This window comes from Diabrotica undecimpunctata, chromosome 9 (assembly GCF_040954645.1).
Source record: "Diabrotica undecimpunctata isolate CICGRU chromosome 9, icDiaUnde3, whole genome shotgun sequence".
Taxonomy (NCBI): Eukaryota; Metazoa; Arthropoda; class Insecta; order Coleoptera; family Chrysomelidae; genus Diabrotica; species Diabrotica undecimpunctata.
In genome coordinates this window covers 101,221,073-101,241,985 of record NC_092811.1, presented here as the reverse complement: position 1 = coordinate 101,241,985, position 20,913 = coordinate 101,221,073, and the positions used below count along the sequence as shown (strand labels likewise).

Sequence of the window (20,913 nt, the reverse complement as noted above, 5' to 3'; positions counted from 1 at the left end):
ATTCCATAAAAACATAATATTTAGCTTAACCAGGCTACAAGAAGGTACACTGAACGACAAAAAAAGTGGCCACCCTATAAATTGCCAAAAATAAAAATTCGAGCCGTACACGCAGTAGTTCCATTTGGTTCATTTATTGAGATAATTTTGACTTTATGCATGATAATAACAAAAATATCAATTAAATGAATATGAATTAAAAACCGTAACAAATTACTTAAGGGGAAATAGGAATTAATACTCTAGGCCAGCCTGGAGCCTTATCTGAATATCATCGAACATCTTTGGGATAAACTTCATCGTAGGGTTAGAAGTCAAACAGGACAGCCAGAAAGAAGAAAAAGCTTTGTGAAAAAGCATGTTTTTATTTAAAATTTGTTCCTTTTCCTCCTAAATCGTATGCAAACGGTTATTGATGTTTTAGGGTATAATAGCCGATATAAGACAATGTTGTTCAAGTTCACCCTTAATTTTTGTTGTTTGTAATTCGTTTCGATATCACACTATTTTCTTTTGTAGCCTTCTAATTAAATAAATTATGCTAAAGAATCAAGCAGTAATGACCATTTTTTGTATTAAAAATAAAAAGATGTTGAGGATACAATATAAAACAGTGCATAAAACTTCTAATGAATTTTTATTTTTGGAAATTTATAGGGTGGCCACTTTTTTGCCGGTCAGTGTAGTTTTCAGAACCTTGATTTACATGTATATTTATACAGAAGTATACAGTATTCGCAGAAAATACGTAACTTAATGTCTTAATGTTATTGCAGTCTAGTAGCTCCGTCTACAGAAGCTTAATAAACTAAAAGTCTATCAAGATACTATAAGAGCAGGTAATTTCAAAACTATAGTGGATTTGGAAAAAATGCCAACTCACGCCAAAAATCAATTGCCAATTATATTTTCAGAATACAAAAATCCAAACTGATGGTTTCAAATCACCACACAGCCGTATACTAAAACGTGGTACTAATTGTGCTTATATAAATACTATAGAAGACTCTGTAATTGTTTTGGTTTGGCATTATTATATGGGACTTAACCACAATTGATTGTAATGAGAAATGAATTTTACATATTTATGTTTTGATCTTTCTATTTTGATCCAGAAAACTTTTTGACTTTTTTTAATTCATTCCTCGACTTTACTGTAAACATTTTTGAATTTCTAATTATAATTTCTAGAAATTTCTAATTTTTCATTGGTTTGACTAAAAGTTTCTTCAATTTTACGGGACATTTCCCTGATTATTTTCATAAGCACTCATCTGCTGACTGGAATTTGACTGTCGTTATGTTGTCTCAATTCTCGATTAGATCGTTCTTGATCTTTTTAAAACTACTAGAACCTTCCACTGGTCTTCTTGAACTAGATGAACTTCTTCACTACAAAATGTTTTAGCAACATCGTTGATCTGAGAGTCGCAAATTTTAAAAATAAGTCATAAATAGTCTGCACAAAACAAAAAAAAAATATTTTTTCAAAAAAGACAAGGTTTTTTTCACTTGGCTAAAGTGCTAATCTGACCCAAGAACCTTCCTCCTTTTTCCTGGCTTAGGACCGGCAACAAGATCATTGAGGTGTGTCAATGTTCCTGTAGGCGGGGTTAAAAAACCTGGACTTACCGAGATATAAAACTACTTCACTAAAATTAAAATTTTCAACAAAAAATAAAATAATGCCTTTTTAAAAATTAACAGAGTTAATATATATTAACAGAGTTAGATATAGAACAATAACATTCGTATACTAAAATAGACAAATTCCGCAGTACTTCCTTAACACGCCTATTAACATTATAAAGACAGATCTACGATATAAAAGATCTAAGTGAAATTAAACGCCTCTATAAAAAACGAAGAAAAAAAGTGTTGAAATTGCTAACTTGTTGCTCAATTAACCTCCAATATATTATATTAAACGTAACAACGTGACTAAAACACAATGATTGACAGCACAAAAAAAAAGACATATCAAATATATAAGGTAAAGGTTTTTTTTTTGTTTGCGACAATATAAAATATACGGATACTATATACATATGCGCACATATACACACTTATGCACGCAAATACATATATAGGTATTGTTAAATAAAAATAAAAAAAATACAAAAAGGAAGTGGAAACAATAAATTGACTTCTATTTATACTCTTCATTCAGGGCCCTAACCAACTTAAATAAGAAATATACAAATAATACTAAATGCTAATACTAAATACTAATACTAAATGCTAATACTAAATACTAATACTAAATACTAATACATAGTAATCTTTTTTCACAGCGCTAAGACATAAACCCGGTTCAACACCTCGGAGGTTTGGCCTTCTTTGTGAATGTTTTTTTTTCTTTTTTTAATTTTTTTTAATACAACTTTTTTATAATATTTTATTTATACATTTTTTTAAATTTTATTTATATATATTTTTTTTCTTTTTTTTTCTTTTTTTCTGTTTTTCCTTTTTTTGTTTTTTTTTTAATTATTTTTTTCTTTTTATATACATATTTTTTTCTTTTTATTTGTTAAATAACAATTTTCATATTTTACAGGGAGGTACTTTTAGAGGATATTACATAAGAATAAACATGAAAAATAATAATTGCTAAACACATTCAAGCCGACTCATTCATACAAGTTTTTTTCTCTTAGTCCTTTTTAAAAATTCCAAAATAATTTGTTGAATTTTATAGTTTCTTTGAGACAAGTATAAGAGAGAAGTTTGATTTTGTGGTAAAGGTATTTGTTCTTGAGCCAGAGTGTGCATCAAATACTTAATTGCACCATCATTATGCTTGCATCCAAACAGCCAATGATTAATATCATCAACATAACCATTGCAATCACAAATTTCTGATTCGGATAGATTTAGTCTATAGAGGTATGTCTTGACAGTGGCATGGTTAAAGAGACATCTAACAAACATGGAATAAATATTTCTATTGGGGTAACTTCTTACTGCAAACGGCTCAGTAGGTAAAACTGGATGAATTTTTGTATAAAGATTATTGCTTCGATTACAGAAAGCATACCATTCAATTTCCCAATTTTGTTTTAGACTTTTCTTGCAACTGGCTGTTAGATCGCTTCTATCTAGCCAAGCTTTTTCTGATCCTTTTAAGATTGCCTCTTTATCAAAAAAATCTGCTTTGAGGTTACTGGAAATACCAAAGTGTCCCTTTACCCAGACGAAATTTACAGTAGTATGTTCTTCCAGCAGCTTTAGTTGGTTTTCTAAAATTTTAACGACAAGACTATATAAATTGAATGAAAAAGACAGTCAAGATTTGATTTTATGTACAAAGTGTCTATGTATCTGTTTATATGTATTTCGCCCTAATAGGGCTCATCAGAACAGGTATTCATAGGCGTTCTCAACGTGAAAAATAAATCTTTTCTGTCTTTAAGAAGCAACACTAAAATGGCTTCGATATGGGCGCAATAGCGACATCTAATACGTAAATACGTATATATACGTAAATAGGGCGAAATACGTATAAACAGATACATAGACACTTTGTACGTGAAATCAAATCTTGACTGTCTTTTTCATTTTATTCGGATCTACTCTGTATGAATACAAGAAACTAATTCGCTAAGGATTTCTGCTTAGTTGAGGAGACATGTCGTGGAATGCAAATTTTAGATTCCCCATGTCTCTATTAACATCTTTATCAACGTCTGTTTTGCCTTGCAATTTTTAGAAGGCTCAGATTAAAGCAGAAATCTGAATTGTGTTTCGAAACTATTTTACGGATTTTTTATATAAATGTTTACATGAGTTTTCTAAAGTTAATAACGCAGACATTGAATCTGACATAATTACAACTTGCTGGTTAGAAATTTTTTTGTTGACAGCCCATTCTAGAGCTTTATGAATTGTGAACATTTCTGCAGAGTATATAGAGCATTGTTTATCTAACTTGAACATTAGGGATTCTTTGTGATCCGAAATATATACAGCACAACCGACTCCTAATCTTGATTTAGAACCATCCGTGAACATTCTGCATGGATTATTAAGCTTGGCTATCTGATTCTGAAAATCAACTGGATTCTCATTGTCAAAATTGGGATACCAAAAATTGACTTTGGCATAAGAAACATTGAAATTTGATTGAAAGAAAGTTAAGTCACACGGAGTGTTTAGACGCTGAGAAACGTTAGGATATGCCACTGTCAGAATAGGAGAATTCCTGTTATGCCACCATTTGTTGACTAGATTAGAAACAGAAATATCACATATTTTTTGTAGCAGCTCATTTTGATTGTGAGACTGACATTTGAGAATAAATTTTTCAGCTAAAAATAGTCGTCTTAAATGTAAGAAAGGTTCCATAGATTCGGCTAGAAGGTTCTCTGTAGGTGTAGATTTAAGCGCACCTAGAACTAATCGCAGAGCCTTATACTGAAGGCGGTCTAGTTTTTTAAGACGACTGTTTGTGGCAGATCCCTATAGAAAGCTTCCATAGTCGAGAATGGATCTGGTGTACGCACGATAAAACATTAAGTTAATCTTAGGGTCGGCACCCCATCGATAGCGATTAACTACTTTAAGAATATTTAAACTTTTCTCACATTTCATTAAGCACATGTTAACTTGATGTCCAATGTAATACCAATACTTTGTTGGTATGAATTATTCACAGTGTAAAAGCAGAAGTCGTCTGCATATTGTAATATATTACATTTAATGCCTATACTGTGAAGATCTATAGTGTATAGATTAAACAACAAGGGTCTAAGGACAGAGCCGTGTGGTAGACCTTGATGCACTACTCTCGGGCCAATCAATCTATCATTACATCGAATGAATACCTGTCTATTAAGAAATAAGTTTACTAACACATATGAACACAAAAGTGGAATACCTATGTGCTTTAGTTTTTCAAATAATAGATTTAAATTGACGTTATCATAAGCCCATGAAATATCAAGAAATATGGCAGATAGATAATTATTATTTGAGTAGGATAACTGAATATCAGTCGTTAATTGAGACACACAATCCATAGTCCCTTTATTTCTACGAAAGCCATATTGATACACTGGGAAAATATTTTTGTTTTCACACCACCATTCTAATCCGCTTTTCATAATTCGTCCAAATGTTTTAAGCAAACAAGACATAAGAGAGATAGGTCTTAGGGCAATACGCTGGTTTACTTTGGGCATAGGAATAACCAAGCATTGTTTAAGAGAATCACAGTTGTCTCCTTTAAGTAAAATATTGTTGTATATTTTGCACAGATAATGTATGGCAATTACTGGCAGGTTTAATAGCATGCTATAGTTAATGCCGTCAATACCAGGAGCTGTATTTTTAGAACTCTTATAATTTGCTTTAAGTTCGTCAGCTGAAATGGGGTTAGTAAAAAGTGATCATTAGTGGAGATGCTCGGCATAAATACTGGTAGATGAACATAATCCGGAGAGATTTTTGTAAAAAGACTTTCTACTATGTCTTCATCATTAGCGGTCTACTTTTTCTTACCTTGCATTTTGTTTACCCTTTTCCAAATCTCTGAGGGTGAAGTTTACCTACTAAGTGAGGAACAAAATCGAGCCCAACTAGATTTGGCTTTTGAGCGGAAAGTGCGTTAACATATAGCTTCATTCCTCTTATATTCAATAAAGGTTGAAAGGGTAAGATTGGATTTATACATTTTAAAAGAATTTTATGCTTAGTTCACTTGAAATTTCTACTGTTTTTCTTTGAATAATTTTACCAGAACCAATATTATTTTTTAACCCCAATTTACGAAGCAAATCGAAAATAATTTGATTTAATACAGCACCCGAGAAGAAATTACCGAAACACAAGTGAAATTTAAGAAGGTAATGGAAACATTCTAAAAGGACAAAAAGAAATAATAAGGACATAGACAGAGTATTTCTCATTAATGTATATAAAAATGCCGTGGCCGGTCTGGCAGGATCAACCTGTCACTTCTGGAACAGCTTTATATAAACGACAGGCTAATAAAAAAAATAAACCGAGAATACCTAAATTACTTTAGCCATAAGAACGGGAACTATGCAACTATTGGTAGTAGAAGGAAAGGTAGAAAATGTTTTTGAGAACCGCTTGATAAATAGGTTAACAGATAGTTTTCTCTACAAACTGTTCCAAAAAGTAAACTTTTATACACAAGTGTATTTATGCTAGACAATACAAAACATAGGTACATATCTTAAAAACTCACATGTGCGTCATCAGCATATGACTGAAGCGATATCTTGACGCTCATAGGCGTGATTAGCATGCGACGTATTAAAAGAGGCGTCTTGTCGAGTCTTTTCTAACTCTGTTTTCTGAATTTAAGCAAATAGTTATATAGATATTTTATTTATTTACACGCCAAAATCTGATTCAGTTGCCATCTAGAACTCATTCAAACATCCTTTCAGGGTCAGCAATAGCCCCTAGTGGGAGTCTTACGTTGCCATGTAGGTTATCTGAGAAATACTCAAACATAACATAATTTTAAATAAAATGTAAGACATAATAAATTTTGTACCATCTAAAGGGTTTTTACCCAGGTATTTAGTGGCTTAACTCATGTGCACCGAGCAACAAAACACTGATGATGGGCTTTTTAGCCCGAAAAAGTTGTGTAACCCGAAAGGGATTTTAAATTATATACCTTTTATAAAGAATTTTAAATAAACTTTTGTGATTGATGGTATAATACAGCCAACTACATTAATTTCATTTTCCTTGTGGATTAGAAAAAATCGATGTTTTTAGTTGTTTTAGTAAATTTTTAAATATTTAAATTTTTCTATTAATATTCCAGACCTATTTGAGAGGAATGATAAGTCAATTATTATTACTGAGGTTATCACACAACTTTTCCTGCAAGAATCAGAATGCCACCTCTAACATCCAAACATAGTTGTTTTTTCACAGATCCGCTCTCGTCTACAAGGGAAGATATTTTATTAGGGATCTGTTAAAAGTTTCAACTTTAGTTTTGACTTATACTATTCGATCCTTATTGTTCTTTTCAGGGTATAAATCAGTCACTCTTGCCAAAGGCCAACGTAAGTTGGGGATGTCGTCTTTATTTATTAGCAACAAGTCGTTATGTGAATATACTTTTGAGGGATATCACTTGTCTCTGCTTTATTAGTTGATTTAGATAATTAAGTTGATTTAGGAGAATATCATGGCTGCGGAATTTAAGAACATGGTTTAAGAAAACCTCAACGGAGCTGTTTCGAGCCGCAGCGAGCAAGGTCATGATTGCCAATATGATTTCCAACATCCGAAACGGATAGGAACCAGAAGAAGAAGAAGAAAGATAATTAAAAAACCAAGTTTATAACCAAATAACCATTAAAAGTTATTTTGCCAGATTGATAATGATTGATAAAAACATATAACAGAGATATCAACAATTCAGCTCAGGTTCTATCTGTGATAGGACTATACTGAAATTTTCGAATGTAAGAAATGTTTTACCTTAAAATCTATAGATATACTACTTACTGTATTTTTATTGCAGTCTCCCAAATACCCCATGAGAAGGGGAACGGTATTATAAGTTTCCAAGTTATCTCTGAGGAAAACCGAAATTTGTTTAAATTAGGGACATCTTTATGTAGAGCAATTTTCTTGAACTGATTCTTAGTATTAATTACATAAAATTTTCCAGTGGTATGGTGTACGAGGAAGAGGATTTCCAACCAATGCAATATGGTTACCATTTAAATCCTGACATTTCTCAACAGCGTATGATCGGAATGCTACGGGAAGTTGAGGAAGATCTGCATAAGAAAAATAGAATTAATCCGGATGAGGAAACTCTTGCTTTGTTTGCCAGAATTAAATTTTTGAGACTGTTTTTACAAGTACTCATTTCTATGTTTAAAAAAGATGAACAACCTGTGATATCCGAATGTACGAGACTTTTAGTTAATTGTTTGGATATGTTACACATTGTACAAAAAAGCGTCGATAAGGGTGTTACTAGTGAAGATGGTGAGTATTAGATATGTCACGACTTTATTATATATGCCATTTACTAGTGTTATTTAGGTTAGGTTTAATATAAGTGAATATTTAACCACACTTCCACACGACTGTAAACCATCTAGGCTGTCTGCAAAAACTACTGCGTCGTCAGCATATCTTATGTTGTTTAGACGCACTCCGTTAACTAAGACTCCTTCCTCTAGTTGTCCTAGTGCTTGCTCGCAGATATACTCCGGGTACATGTTAAATAGTACTGGAGACAGAATTCTTGTTTCACTCCTCTATGACTTGTCTCTGTCAACTGGTCATCCACTTTAATGTTGGCAGTTTGGTTGTAATATAAATTATATAAAATTCGCAAGTCTCTATCATCCAAGCCCGCTTCTTTCAAGATGGATATGAGCCTGTCATGTTTTACTTTATCAAATGCCTTTTTGTAGTCGATAAAACAAATATATACATCACAGTTGATATCCCTGCACCTCTGGATAAGTTATATAGATATATGCTTATGATTTTTTCCTTATTCGAGTTATATATTTTATATACTAATACTGCTTTTTATCAACCGAGAAAAAAGGAAAAATAAACTATTTAACCTATAAATATAAGGAAATAGAAGCGGCTGTGAAGAATATAAGTCATATAAGGTGATCAAACAATTACCTAAAATAATGAAAGTAACATGGAAAGCCATTGCAACTATCGAACTGGAACAGTGGATAAAATTAAAAGGGAAAAGGAAATGTATAACGTAGAGAATATACTTTCTGGGAGCAAACTTTGGATGATAAATATACGTATGTAGCAACAGGTAGAAGCGCCAAAATCCAGAAGCGTAGGTAGGCGTGGGCGAAGCGGCTCCTCGCTCACGGTCTCGTACCAAAAGTGACCTCATCAGACTTTGAGGGCCGGATTTGACTTAAGTACCTTCAAATACCGCTACCGTAAGATTGATGGAATATGATAAATAGTCGTAAAGATAATATGAACATCACAATATTGAAATGTGTGTGTGTGTCTTAATGAAAAAAACTATAATTTGTAATAGCTAACTCTAAAATGAATCCGGATATGCTCTCCTTCAAGCCATCCTGCAAGGAAAAATATTTGGAAAACGAGGTCCAGAAGGAAGAAGAACATCTTGGTTAAAGAACCTCAGAATCTGGTTCAATACAACATCTGTGCAGCTTTTCCGCGCTGCTGCAGATAAGATAAAGATTGCCATGATGATCGCCAACATTCGTAACGGATAGGCACATCAAGAAGAAGAACTCTAATATTTTATTATATTCATTCACTATATAGAATCATATTGAACATTCTTGAGAATGCACAATTACAAAAAATGGAAAACAGAGCCCAAATATTATGATAAACAGAGACCATAGAGAAGGTGTCTGGAAGAATAGAGTGCTCTGGAGGACAAAAACGGCGAACTCTTAATGGGAAAAAGCCGAAGAAGATATAGAATCATATTATTATTATAACAACTTCTACAACAGAAAACTGATTAAAAAAAAAAGAATAAAACCCGTAGCCAGAACCCAAAGAAGTCTTGCAAAGTGAATCCAACAAAACTATAAGTTACATTAAGCTCTGTATTGGAACTAGAACTTCTCTTCATCTCGGCGAAGCCTCATCATCAGGAAATCTTCGGGAGAATAAAGAATTAGAATTCTGTAAACAAATCAAATGATCCAGAAAAATAAAGCTTTTCGATAAGCGATTGATACTGTCATAATGTAGTCAAATGTACATGCGAAATCGGCACCGTAGGTTTTCTCTACCATTTATTAGCTCTTACTGGTGATAATATAATATAATTGATATAGGCTAACTCATGTTAGATATTCATCACTATTGACTCACAATTTTTGTTTATTTTTAGCAAATTCTGAATATATTTTGGGGTTTGAACCTTCGATAAACCAAAGACTGTTACCCCCCACGTTTCCTAGATACACGAAAATTAAATCACGGTCCGAGGCTATTGCTTACTTCATTGATGTGACTGAAAGATTTAAAATCGCCACAAAAATTACATCAATTACGTCACTGCATCACGCTATGGTAAGTATTTCTAATCTTGATATGGCCGTCATATATATATATATATATATATATATATATATATATATATATATATATATATATATATATATATATATATTGTTATGTTTCTTCTTTCCCAAACAAAGAAAAATAAAAAAAAATCCATCGAAATAAAATTTCAAGATATCAATATAAATAAATTGTATATAGTAATTTAAGATAAGATTTAGTGTAGATAAGAGTAGAAATTTGTTTGGCAAACGACCTTTTCCGTTTCAAACAAAATTATCAAAAATCCTTTGTTTAGAATTCGAAGACATTTTACCTGAAGGTTAATCTCTTTATTGTTTGTAGAGTCGAGTATTAAATGACCATACTCTAATCTTTTGAAATATGTATAAATGATGTATTAAAAAAAACCAATTTTAAAGTAAGCTATTTAGTTTTCTCTGAAACCGAAATTAGGCTTTTCCAATATCATAGTAAACACAATTTAAGCTTTTTGATTGGACGGTCGTTTTTAAATGGGAATTTGGGAGTCGATGATGAGAGAGGAGAAGTCAGTCATATTTTGGTCATCGAAAGGAAACAGTCGTGTGTCTCAAGATAGGGTGTGGTTCGTGAGTTTTGGATACCGGCGTAACGAAAAGAAGTGAAAAGTTTGAAGAAGGAGACAACAAGTAGATTAAAAGAGGTCCTTGTATCTACCGTGGGCATTTTTATAAAGTATATGTGAAAGTATTCTTACGGCATCAAGTTGACAAAAGGAGGTCCTGGTGTCATAAATAAGTAGCGGAGTTTGGAGAAGTAAATCAGGTGTTTTTTGTGTAGTCTGCAGGAGGTTTGCAGAGACGTTCAGAAGGAGCCGAGGTGCCAAAGAGGGGAAATCACATTTTTGAGGAGACTGGACTTTTCTGGGTATGTTCCAACATACAACTCAAGAAGAAAATAAACTGTAAGTGTTTGTACAATTGAATTTTATATCTGTGAAGGATCGTTTCGACATCATGGTCATTAGCATTCAAATTTAAGAACTGAGGTTTTGTTAGGCTAATCAAAAGTTTAAAGTTTTGTGGTTTCTTTTTTTTAAGTAAAGAAAATTTTAAGTAAAATTGGTTTTTCACGTAATATAAATGTATGTAGCTTTATAATCTTATTATCATAATAATTTGATTTATTTTCTTGTATGCTGATTGATAAGGTAACGACAGAATTTAATAATTGATTTATTCGTTCATATAAAATAAAGAAACGTAAATCTTTGTAATATAATATATTTGTATTATTACCCTTTCTTCTCTATCTCGATAAAATACAACTAGAAAATCTTTTGAATCCATCGAACACAGGTAATATAAGAATTATTTTACTTTTGATAACAGATAAGCTATAATTTTTTTTATTGGCTCAATAAACTAAGTTTGAACTCAAAATAAACAATCATAACAAATGGCCTCCAACGTGTAAGGCGTAGAAAGTATTTCTAGTTAAAATTTAAACGGATAGAGAAAGAAAGCAGATTGATTGAAAATTTATTTGCCGATGGTTAAAGTTTATAATATTTGCTTTTATGACATTACATTTCAAATTTCTGTAGGTACAAATTTTTACATGATATAATTTATGATATTTGATTGATTTTTACAACTGACAAAAGTTTTAAAATTTTATTGCATTTATTTGAATTTATTGCATTTGGGATAAGAGGAAAAGTTTTCGTCTTTGCAACATTACTCGAATTTCATATTTGGCGGGGATATTATTGCACAAATTTCAAAGCTTCATATTTGGCGGGGATAAATATTCTAACGAACATGTCGACCACAAGGAGTCAAAGCAAAACGCAAGAAAGGAAAGAGGATAAGATAGAAGAGGAAACAATTATTGATGAAGGATCGGATAATGAAAGAAATGCTACAATAATGGAGGAAAGAAAAGAAACAGGGATGTTAGAAAAATTATTAGCAATGATGCAAATACAGACACAAACAATGAATGAAACATCAAAGAAAATGGATAGAAATCAACAAGAAACATCACTAAAAATGGATGAAACAAAACAGACAATGGAAGAAAACCAACGGGAAACAAAACAAACAATGAGCAATACAGAGCAGCGTCTGGAAAACTATGAACAGGAAATTAAAGGATGTGTTGAGGGGATAAAGAAAGAACTGATACAACAAATAGAAGAGATTAATGAAATTAAAAATGATATGAAAGAACAAGAAATGAGAATTAAAGATAATTTGGAGGAATTAGAAAGCAAATTTGAAAATATAATGAAAGAAGACAAGAAAGAAATAGAAAAACAAATTGAGGATATCAGAAAACAACGAGAGACGGGAGACAGGAGAGAGGTACTCATCCAAAGTCCGGGTGACATAAAAACACAATTTGGCGGGGACGTAAAAAAATTACACCCGGTAATTTTAATCAACAATTTAACAAAGAAATTACGACATATCGGTAATTTCGAAACAGCAAAGGAAACGATAAGGAACCATCTTAAAGATGAGGCAAGTTTATGGTTTGATAGCAAAGAAGAAGAATTACAAAATTGGCAAACATTTGAACAAAAATTTCTGAATTATTTCTGGGGGAAAATACAACAGATAGAGATAAACAAGGAATTACAAAATGGGAGATACCAGGATAATATGGGTATATCAGAAAAAACATATGCCCTACAACTATACAACAATGCAAGACACTTACATTACAACTATTCGTCCGAACAGCTAGTGGAACTAATAGCCAGACATTTTGAAGATACCTTAGAAGATCACATAACTCTACAAAACTACAAAGATATTGACAGTTTATGTCAATTCTTACAAATACGAGAAGCAAAATTAAGAGAAAGAAAAATGAGGAGAACGCAAGAAAATTATAGACAACGAGAAAATCAAGACTATAGAGATAGAGGACAAAACTTTAGGAGAGAGTACACAAGAAGAGAATTTGTCCCGAGGAGGGAAAACGAAAGTAGAGACAACGGAAGAGTAAATTATGAACAAAGAAATCGGCAATGGAACGAAAACAGATATCGAGAGAACCAGAATAGAAACAACACTCGCACATGTCAGGAAAACCGAAATAATAATAGAACGAATGAACCGGAAAATCGCGGAAACCGATACGGGTCCGAGAGACCAAGAGAAAATAGAAGAGCGGTCAACAACACACACATAGAGGAATATGAGGATGAGAGACAAAGCGGCAGAAATAGAAGCGAACAAGAACAGCAAGCGTCTTTTTCACGAAGGCGCTCACTAAAGACAAAGAAACAAACAGGAATTTTTTGTCACCCGAAGGAATTTATTAAATTGGCAGAAAATAAGGACAAAATAAGTGGAGCAAATTTGAAATTTGTAGATGGTTTTATCAACGAGACACCGATTAAAATTATGATTGATACTGGATCGGAAATGACACTGATCAACAGAAAACTAATAGAGGAAGTTAATTTAACGAATTTGATCTACAAAATACCACGGATAAATTTGGTGGGTGCAAATAAACGGACATTGGCAACGATAAATGAGGGAATACGAGTGAAAGTACGATTGGATAAGAAATTTTATGCACTACAATGTGTTGTGATGCCAAACATGTCGCATGATATGATCGTAGGAGTGGATGAATTGGCAGAAAAACATGTGGTGATAGATTTCAAAAATAACACGATGAAAATCACAGAGGAAAAAGAAGAAGAACAGGACAGGCAGGAAAATGAACATGGGAAAAAGAAAATTGATAATTCGGAAAAAGAACAAACAGTGGAAATGAATTTGGCAACGAAGCGAGGACAAAGAAGAAAAGAAAGAAAACTTAAGAAAAGGATAAAGGAAGTCACTACCGGAGATTCCTCAAAAGAAGGGATAAACCCCGAAGAAGAAAAAGAAATAGTGTCAACAAAGGAAAATGAAAAGGATATGATTGAAACAGTGGTATTTAAGGAAAAGATTGATGAAAAAGAGGAGGAAAAATGTGCGATAAATATGTGTCAAGAATCTGAGGAGAAAGAAAGAAAACTGATATGTGGAGAAGAAATAGAAAATGAGGTGAGTCTGATGTTAAAAGAACACGAAACTTTTATAAATGAGGAAAACAGAGTGGCAAAAAAGCACCAACATTCTTTTGAGGTTAAAAACTTGGGAAACTTTCAATCGAAGACGTACCCGATCCCATATAAATATCGACAACAGGTGAAAGAAGAAATTAAAAAAATGTTGGAAGACTATTCTTTATTGTTTTTGCATAGAGAAAAATCCCTAAATAATTCAGTAATTTTTATCATATGCAAAGGCGGGGATTTGTTATGTTTCTTCTTTCCCAAACAAAGAAAAATAAAAAAAAATCCATCGAAATAAAATTTCAAGATATCAATATAAATAAATTGTATATAGTAATTTAAGATAAGATTTAGTGTAGATAAGAGTAGAAATTTGTTTGGCAAACGACCTTTTCCGTTTCAAACAAAATTATCAAAAATCCTTTGTTTAGAATTCGAAGACATTTTACCTGAAGGTTAATCTCTTCATTGTTTGTAGAGTCGAGTATTAAATGACCATACTCTAATCTTTTGAAATATGTATAAATGATGTATTAAAAAAAACCAATTTTAAAGTAAGCTATTTAGTTTTCTCTGAAACCGAAATTAGGCTTTTCCAATATCATAGTAAACACAATTTAAGCTTTTTGATTGGACGGTCGTTTTTAAATGGGAATTTGGGAGTCGATGATGAGAGAGGAGAAGTCAGTCATATTTTGGTCATCGAAAGGAAACAGTCGTGTGTCTCAAGATAGGGTGTGGTTCGTGAGTTTTGGATACCGGCGTAACGAAAAGAAGTGAAAAGTTTGAAGAAGGAGACAACAAGTAGATTAAAAGAGGTCCTTGTATCTACCGTGAGCATTTTTATAAAGTATATGTGAAAGTATTCTTACGGCATCAAGTTGACAAAAGGAGGTCCTGGTGTCATAAATAAGTAGCGGAGTTTGGAGAAGTAAATCAGGTGTTTTTTGTGTAGTCTGCAGGAGGTTTGCAGAGACGTTCAGAAGGAGCCGAGGTGCCAAAGAGGGGAGATCACATCTTTGAGGAGACTGGACTTTTCTGGGTATGTTCCAACATACAACTCAAGAAGAAAATAAACTGTAAGTGTTTGTACAATTGAATTTTATATCTGTGAAGGATCGTTTCGACATCATGGTCATTAGCATTAAAATTTAAGAACTGAGGTTTCGTTAGGCTAATCAAAAGTTTAAAGTTTTGTGGTTTCTTTTTTTCAAGTAAAGAAAATTTTAAGTAAAATTGGTTTTTCACGTAATATAAATGTATGTAGCTTTATAATCTTATTATCATAATAATTTGATTTATTTTCTTGTATGCTGATTGATAAGATAACGACAGAATTTAATAATTGTTTTATTCGTTCATATAAAATAAAGAAACGTAAATCTTTGTAATATAATATATTTGTATTATTACCCTTTCTTCTCTATCTCGATAAAATACAACTAGAAAATCTTTTGAATCCATCGAACACAGGTAATATAAGAATTATTTTACTTTTGATAACAGATAAGCTATAATTTTTTTTATTGGCTCAATAAACTAAGTTTGAACTCAAAATAAACAATCATAACAATATATATATATATATATATATATATATATATATATATATATATATATATATATATATATATATCTTCAGGGGCATTTCGTTAAAATTGTAGGATATCCAGTACTTCTATGAATGTTATAAACATTAAATAATACGTTTACACAACACTAGACAAAGGCCAAATAGTTTAATTTTTTTTTTAAGAATGTACATAGTGGGTGACAGCAGGAGAGAGAATCTTTCTCTCTCTCCCCCGAACGCCCGGATTGTCTCAATAAAAGATATGACAGTACGCGGTTGCCTTCAACATGACTTTAATTCCTTAATAATAATCAAAAGTCGTCCGCTCGGTTTACCAATCAAGCTCCTGCCGTCAAGAATTTTCGGGGCAACTGCCCACAACGCCACGTCAGTGAACCACGTCACCGTCGACGCTATAGATGGACCGTCGACCGTCCCAAGCAGTAGTAGTGATGTGAACAGTGTACACGTGAACTGATCTGAACGCTTAGGAGATTGAGACCCCCGAAAGTCCGATGGTGTCTGCCATCTTTTTTTTTTTCCTAAGTTAATGGCACTGGCAAAGCCAAAAGGCCAGTCAAGTTTTCTTATAGTTTTATCATCCATTTCCATTGTTTACATTATATACATATTAATATTTTATACATGTTAAATTGGGATACAATATTTTTTGTGTGTTAGTAAATGCCTAAATATTTTGGTTACTTATTTTCATTTTTAATGTTTTTTTTTTGATATCAGTATATATATAACGTTGTAACTATTCTTTCATTTTTATTTTTAATTTCTTTTTATTAGTATTTTTTTTATTGTTTAATATTATTCATTTATCGGTTTGATTTCTTTTTTTTTTGTTTTTTTTTGTTTTTGTATATATTGTTTTTTTTTGGTTTTATTTTTTTTGTTTTTTTTTTGGTTTTATTTTTTTTTGTTTTTTTTTTTTATTTTTTTTGTTTTTTTTTTGTTTGTTTTTTTTTCGTTTTAGGCTTACAAATTTATTCATATGTCGCAATACTGCTTACAAAGTAATATTAGTAGATTTTACATACTGATATATGATGTTGTAGATACTGTTATCCTCTAATGTCAATAGATTTGAAACATTTATTGGAAATTTTATTTTGTACGATATTAAATTTTGATAAAACTGATCAATTTCTAATTTTTTTAACGGGCATTCTAAAAGAATATGTTGTAAATCGGCAATTTCATCACATAGACATTTATTATTATCTAACAAACCTATTTTATGTTTATAAGCTGGAAATAGTGCATGATTGCAGCGCATTCGACTTATTATCCGAATAATTGATCGATTACGTGTATTCTCAAACCATGGTTTGTCCCTTATTTTTGGTTGTATATTCTTAAAAAACTGTCCTTTGTCTCCACATTTATATTTTATCTGCCACTGTTCCTTAAGTTCCTTTCGAAAAATTGGAATAAAATCAGACTCTGGTATTTTTAATCTAAGTATTCTTCCATTTTTTGCACCATATTTTGCAAAATAGTCCACTTCTGCATTTTCTTCTATACCTGAATGGGCTTTTATCCATGATATATAAATTTGTTTTCCTCTACTTGATACATTTTGATACAATTCCAAAATATCAAGAAGAATGTAATTTAAATTAGGATTCAAACACAGATTATTAAGTTTTTCTACCGAACTTTTAGAGTCTGTAAATATGACAAATTTATCTTCTTCTTGTTCTAAACACAGATTAATTGCTAATTTTATGGCAATAAGCTCAGCACTGAAAATTGACATCATATCTGATAGTTTGTATATTAACTTAATATTTTTGGAAGGATAATAAACTGCACAGCCAACTCCATGTTCCGATTTAGATCCATCAGTATAAACTTTTTCATACTCTTTCCATTTTACTATACAATCCCGATAATATTCTTTTTGTATAATAATATTGTTTTGACACAAATAGCGAGCGTTAATATGGGTCTTAACTGGAGAAAGAAACATTTCATAAGAATAATTCCATAAAGGGATTCCATTGGATTTATAAAGTTCTTCATATCTTTGTACATTGGTAATAAAACTTTCAACTAATAATGGTACTTTTTTCTTATCCCAATATTTAGATGTTAAGACCAAACCAGCTAAACTAGATATTTTAACCAATAACTTGGATTTCTGACTTCTTAACTTTAACACGAATTTGTCAGATAGAAATCTTCTCCGAAGATTCAATGGCGGTTCGCATGTTTCTGTTTCCATAACGTCTACAGGCGTACTTCCCAAGTATCCAATACTGAGTCGAAGACATTTGTTTTTTATTTTATCTATTTTTATAAGATTTGTTTCTGCAGCTGAATGGTAAAATAAAGATCCGTAATCTAAAATAGATCTAACGAGTGTTCTATAAAATAGTAACATTATTTTTGGATCCCCTCCCCAGGAGGAATGACCGAAAGTTTTTAATAAATTAACACTATTTTCTATTCTTTTGATTATATAATTTATCTGTTCTTTCCAATTTAATTTACAATCTAAAATTACTCCTAAAAATTTAGTGGAAGATTTGTAAGGAAACAAATATTTTGATAATTTTATTTGGTGAGGACACCGAAATCTTTTTCTCGTAAAAGTAACTAATACTGATTTTTCTTCGGAAATTGATAACCCGTTATTGAAAATCCAATTATCTAAATTTCTTATTGCATAATTGAGTTGATTATGACCTATCTCGATGGATTTGTGACGAGTGTAAATAACAATATCATCAGCATATTGCAAAACTGATATATTATGTGGGATGTCAACAACTAAATCAGTTGTGTAAATAATATAAAGTATAGGACTTAATATACCACCTTGTGGCAAACCCATAGATGTTTGTCTGCATTCAGAGAATAAGTGGTTTTCTCTGAAAAATAAATTTCTATTACTGTATAGAGTATATAGGTGTTTAGATAGACTTTGGGGAATTCCCATCTGACACATTTTTTTATATAATATGTCTAATTTCACGTTGTCGTATGCCCCTTTTATGTCTAAAAATAAAGCTGATGTTGACTGGTCATTGGAGAGTGATAATTGAATATCTGTAATGAGAGTGCCCAGGTTTTCATATGTCGACTTTTTTTTTTCGAAATCCGAATTGAGTACTATGAATAAGATTATTAGATTCCAAAAAAAATTCTAGTCGAGATTTTATCATTCTTTCGTATGTTTTTAGAACACATGATGCTAAAGATATAGCCCTATATGATGATGCATGATTTTTTGGTTTTCCTGGCTTAAGTATGGGAACTAAAATGTAATTTTTCCATTGAGACGGTATTTCGACTTTGTTTAACCAAATATCATTTAGTAGATTTAGAAGAAAAATTTTTCCTGATCTAGGAAGATTAAACAACATAGGATAATGTATATTATCAGAACCTGGAGCTGTATTGGCAGATTTTTTGAGTGCCATGTCTAATTCTTGAAGTGAAAACTGGTTGGTGAGATAATGTTCACTAATACTATGTTCTCTTATATCTACACAATCAAGAAAGGTTGGGTCAGGGGATACATATGGAGGGGTTAAAATGCTGTGAAATTCAGCAAGCCATTCATCATGATCTGATTGATTTTGATTTGAATATTTTCGATTTTTAAAATTATTTACCTTTTTCCATATATTCTTAAGAGGTACCGATCTGCTGAGAGATTTACAATAATTTTCCCAACTATTTTTTTTTATTTGTTTGAAGGTTTTTTTTGCTATAGCATCAGTTCTTTTATATTCTAACAAGTTATCTAGTGTGGGATTGTTCATATATTTATGCAAACTGTTTCTTCGTTTCTGTACTAAAAATTGACATTTTTCATTCCACCATTGTTTATTTTTATTTGAACTTTTATTTGATTTAAATTTAGGTATAGAAAGATTTGCTGCATTTTCAGTTATTCTTATAAAATAATTGTAATCACCAACTTCTGTTTTATTGAACTGTTCTTGAAACTCCATGTAATATATATCCCAGTTTGCCTTTTTAAAATCCCATTTTCTACAAGATAGTAATTTATTAACTTTGGGTGCCAAATATATTTGTGTAATGCATGGTAGATGATCAGATCCATAAAGATCTTTTATTGTGTCCCAATATAGTAAATGTCTTATACAAGGAGAACAAATTGTCAGATCGATAGCAGAATGAGATTGCAAATAATTTCCTATGAATGTAGGTGATCCATCGTTGAGATATACCAGATTATTTCGGTCAAGAGCTTTCATAAGCGTTATGCCATAGTGGTCTGTGTTTGGCCCACCCCAGGCAATATTATGTGAATTAAAATCTCCCGTAAAAATTACAGGTGGATTAAAAGAACTAAAGAATTGATCCTAAATATGCAACGAAATTTTAGTTTTTGGTGGAACATAAAGCGATACAATGGTAATATTTTTTTTATCATTACATTTTAAAATAATGGATGATTGATTACAATTAGGTAGTAAAACAGAGATAGGTAATTCTGTATACAAAAGTTTTGATTTAATAAGGATGGCCGTTCCCCCGCCATTGCGATCTAAACGGTCATCCCTCACAATGTTGTAACCTGGAAGATTAAAATATTTATTGGATGTAAATCTAGTTTCTGACAAGCAAGCTATATCGATGTTATGATCATTTAACAAATATTGTAAATTTTCTTTATTTGAATTTGCCGATTTAAGGTTCCATTGACATAGAGTTATATGATCCATGTTCAAAAAGGTTATTTAAACTAGTTTTAATAATATTTGTAATTTCGTTTTCCTGTATGTCTAAGTTATTTTTGTGCGTTATTGTATTTATGGTTGATAAAACTATCTGAAAAATGACATTTGCAATTTCATTATTTTCGGTTTCTCTTATGACATTTTCTGATTTATTTTCATTTTGAATATTGGACTGATATTGTTCTGAACTCAAAATTCCCCCTTTCTTAAAAGGAAGATTAACTGAACTAATAATGGATTGATGCGCTGAAAATGTAGGATCGGGAGATAAAGGATAAGATCTTTTACTTTTTTTTGTTAAGTTATTTAATTGGGCTTGAGAGTATGAATGGGAGTTCAATCTTTGGAAAATGGATCGCGTATTGGATTGGTGTGATATTTGTGGAACGGGCTTGGCCGATGTTGAAGTTACATGAACATTAACTGAATTTGAGGAATTTTGTTGTGAATTAGAATTAATTATATTATTATCAACAGCATTCGAAGGT

General features: G+C 31.5%; 1 protein-coding gene across 2 annotated transcripts in view; it reads left to right on the top strand.

Moving 5' to 3' along the window:
* The window catches only part of LOC140450328 (N-alpha-acetyltransferase 35, NatC auxiliary subunit-like), a 123,477-nt gene that overhangs the window by 65,728 nt on the left and 36,836 nt on the right, over positions 1-20,913 (top strand). For both annotated transcript variants that reach the window (XM_072543906.1, XM_072543908.1), the window contains 2 exons: positions 7,670-7,995; positions 9,881-10,062. In XM_072543906.1, the coding sequence (XP_072400007.1) occupies positions 7,670-7,995; positions 9,881-10,062 (508 nt within the window). The remainder of the gene's footprint in view (positions 1-7,669; positions 7,996-9,880; positions 10,063-20,913) is intronic.